The sequence below is a fragment of the Capsicum annuum genome, chromosome 3, assembly GCF_002878395.1.
Source record: "Capsicum annuum cultivar UCD-10X-F1 chromosome 3, UCD10Xv1.1, whole genome shotgun sequence".
In the NCBI taxonomy this organism is placed as follows: Eukaryota; Viridiplantae; Streptophyta; class Magnoliopsida; order Solanales; family Solanaceae; genus Capsicum; species Capsicum annuum.
The window spans coordinates 217,275,388-217,277,702 of NC_061113.1; the positions used below are offsets into that span (position 1 = coordinate 217,275,388).

Below are 2,315 nucleotides of genomic sequence, written 5' to 3' on the forward strand. Positions count from 1 at the left end.
TTAGCTAAGCCCGAATAAGCTCGTGGCCCGTGGGGCTTGAACAATGTGGGTTGGACTGGAATACATGCAACTATTTAAATTGTTTATTAGTATTTTTATTTGGTTCGAAGGATATCATATCAAAGGTTATTTAATTTCGCTATTAGAACTATTTTTTAGGGTGTTGAAAATTTGATTAATAAGTATTAACACTATTTAATATTGTTTGATAATATTTATGTTTATTAACATTTTAAAATTAAATTATAAAATATTAATTTTTAAAAAGTAAAGTAATAGTGTGGACTTGATATTTTTTGGCCCATCATTTTGATGGACTGGCCCGGCCAGTCCGTCAAACTCAAAGTATTGCTGAATAACGTAAAACATTCAAATGGGCACAACAAAAAAACACTGAATAGAATATGCATATAGTTCATTCCCTAATCTTCACCAAAATTACCTTATTACATACAAACTCTTAAACCCAGTAATTTAGAGCATAATTGAACCTTGGGGAATGGAATATAGTCATTGAAGTTATGGCAACAACTTTCATCCGGGATAACGTTGTACATCGAATAACAAACAGTAAATAAAGCACAAAATTCACAACTTTTTTTTTTCTTGTATACAAGAAAATGTGAATCAAAATAAACTCACATCAAAGACGGTAGATAATTTTTCGAGAATTAATCATCGTAATCATCATCGAGATCCTCCTCAACCTTCTCTGCTGCTTTATCAGCAATGCTATTCTCAAAGTGATCAATACCCTCAGATATTGCTAATCCACCCAGTGCCCCTGCAACTGCACCCATAGCCAATCCCGCTCCCAGCCCCATTCCTCCGAACCCCTTTTTCTTCTGCTGCTCATTCCCATATCCTGTTTTCTGCGACCCGTAACCTTCCTGTGACCCGTAACTTCCTTGCTGCCCGTAACCACCCTGCGACCCGTAACTTCCTTGCGGGTAACCAGGCTGTCCGTAACTACCCTGCTGCCCGTACGGCGCAGGAGGTGCACCGTAACCTGGTTGTTGACCATAACCCGGAGCAGGAGTGGAACCGTAATTTGGTGATTGACCGTAAGCCGGAGCCGAGCTGTACGGGTAACCAGACGGCGGAGCGGCGTAAGGAGCAGCGGCAGGAGCAGGAGAAGGATAAGGGGAAGCCGGAGCACCATATGATCCTGATCCGCCACCGTAAGGTTGCGGCGGAGCAGGGTAATCCCTCGATCCTGCAGGCGGAGCAGGGTAATCCCTCGATCCTGATCCGCCGTAAGGTTGTGGCGGAGCCGGGTAATCCTTTGATCCAGGGGGAGGAACACCATAAGGAGCCGCATAATACGGATCCGGCGCACGATAGCGCGGATCACGGACGCAAACCTCTACCTTCACCTTCCCATGAGGCCTACCAGAAGGACGCTTCAACTCAAGCAACCGCTCCGTTAGGTTGCCGATTCCAACGCTATCGACAACATCACGGAGCGGAAGCTTCCCCGATCCAATAAGAGGCTTAACACCTTCAGGAGCATTAGCATGAACAACGTCAACATACAAAGTCGATTCTTCAATCGGAGCATATAAAGGAATTACAAGCTTCTCATTCCAACAAGGATTAGTATCACCATTATCGTCCACCTTCGTGGAACATTTCCCTTTCGGGTCAACCCAAACAACAGCATAAGGCTTGAGACGGCCGTAGCGCCAATTCACATTCTTCAAATCCTTCGCTGATGAGATTTTCACCTCCACCTCGAATCGCGACCCCATTTTTTTTCTCCCAGAAGTGTGTAAAAATGGCTGTTTCCTGGTATGAGTATTTAACTGGTTTTCATTGTTTTAAGTTCCATTTATGACCTTGGGGCATATATGTCAATGTGTCATTTAGGAAAAGAAAAAAATAAGCAATTAACGGATTCGGCAAGAGAAGGGTCTTTCCTCAGCCGAGAAGAGTCGAAAGAAATTGCAACCGAGGAAGGTAGAACAGGTGGAGGCATATGAGTGGTGGATGATGTGTTTGAAATAAACATGTGGGGCCGGGAGGAAAGACAAAAGATCAATGCAATGCATACCTTCGTCCATTTTAACTCAAAAATTTATCAAAAATCGATACCTATTAGTCCCTCCATCCAACAATTATTTATAAAATGAATAATTATATTTTAATTATAGTCATTAAAAAATATTTACAATATGTCAACAAATTTTATTTTTATTAAATAATAACCTAGTAAATTATATTTTTTATTTATTTTTAGTGAACTTGAAAAAAAAAAATTAAAACGGACTATAAAATTAGACGACCAGCATAGAAAGTATCTTGGGTAATACAAA

General features: G+C 41.0%; 1 protein-coding gene across 1 annotated transcript; it reads right to left on the bottom strand.

Moving 5' to 3' along the window:
• Nucleotides 1-396: 396 nt before the first annotated feature.
• Nucleotides 397-2,085, bottom strand: LOC107863240 (protein SRC2 homolog). Its single transcript, XM_016709068.2, has one exon. The coding sequence runs from the start codon at nt 1,749-1,751 to the stop codon at nt 672-674; it is 1,080 nt and encodes a 359-aa protein (XP_016564554.1). The 5' UTR covers nt 1,752-2,085; the 3' UTR covers nt 397-671.
• Nucleotides 2,086-2,315: the final 230 nt, after the last annotated feature.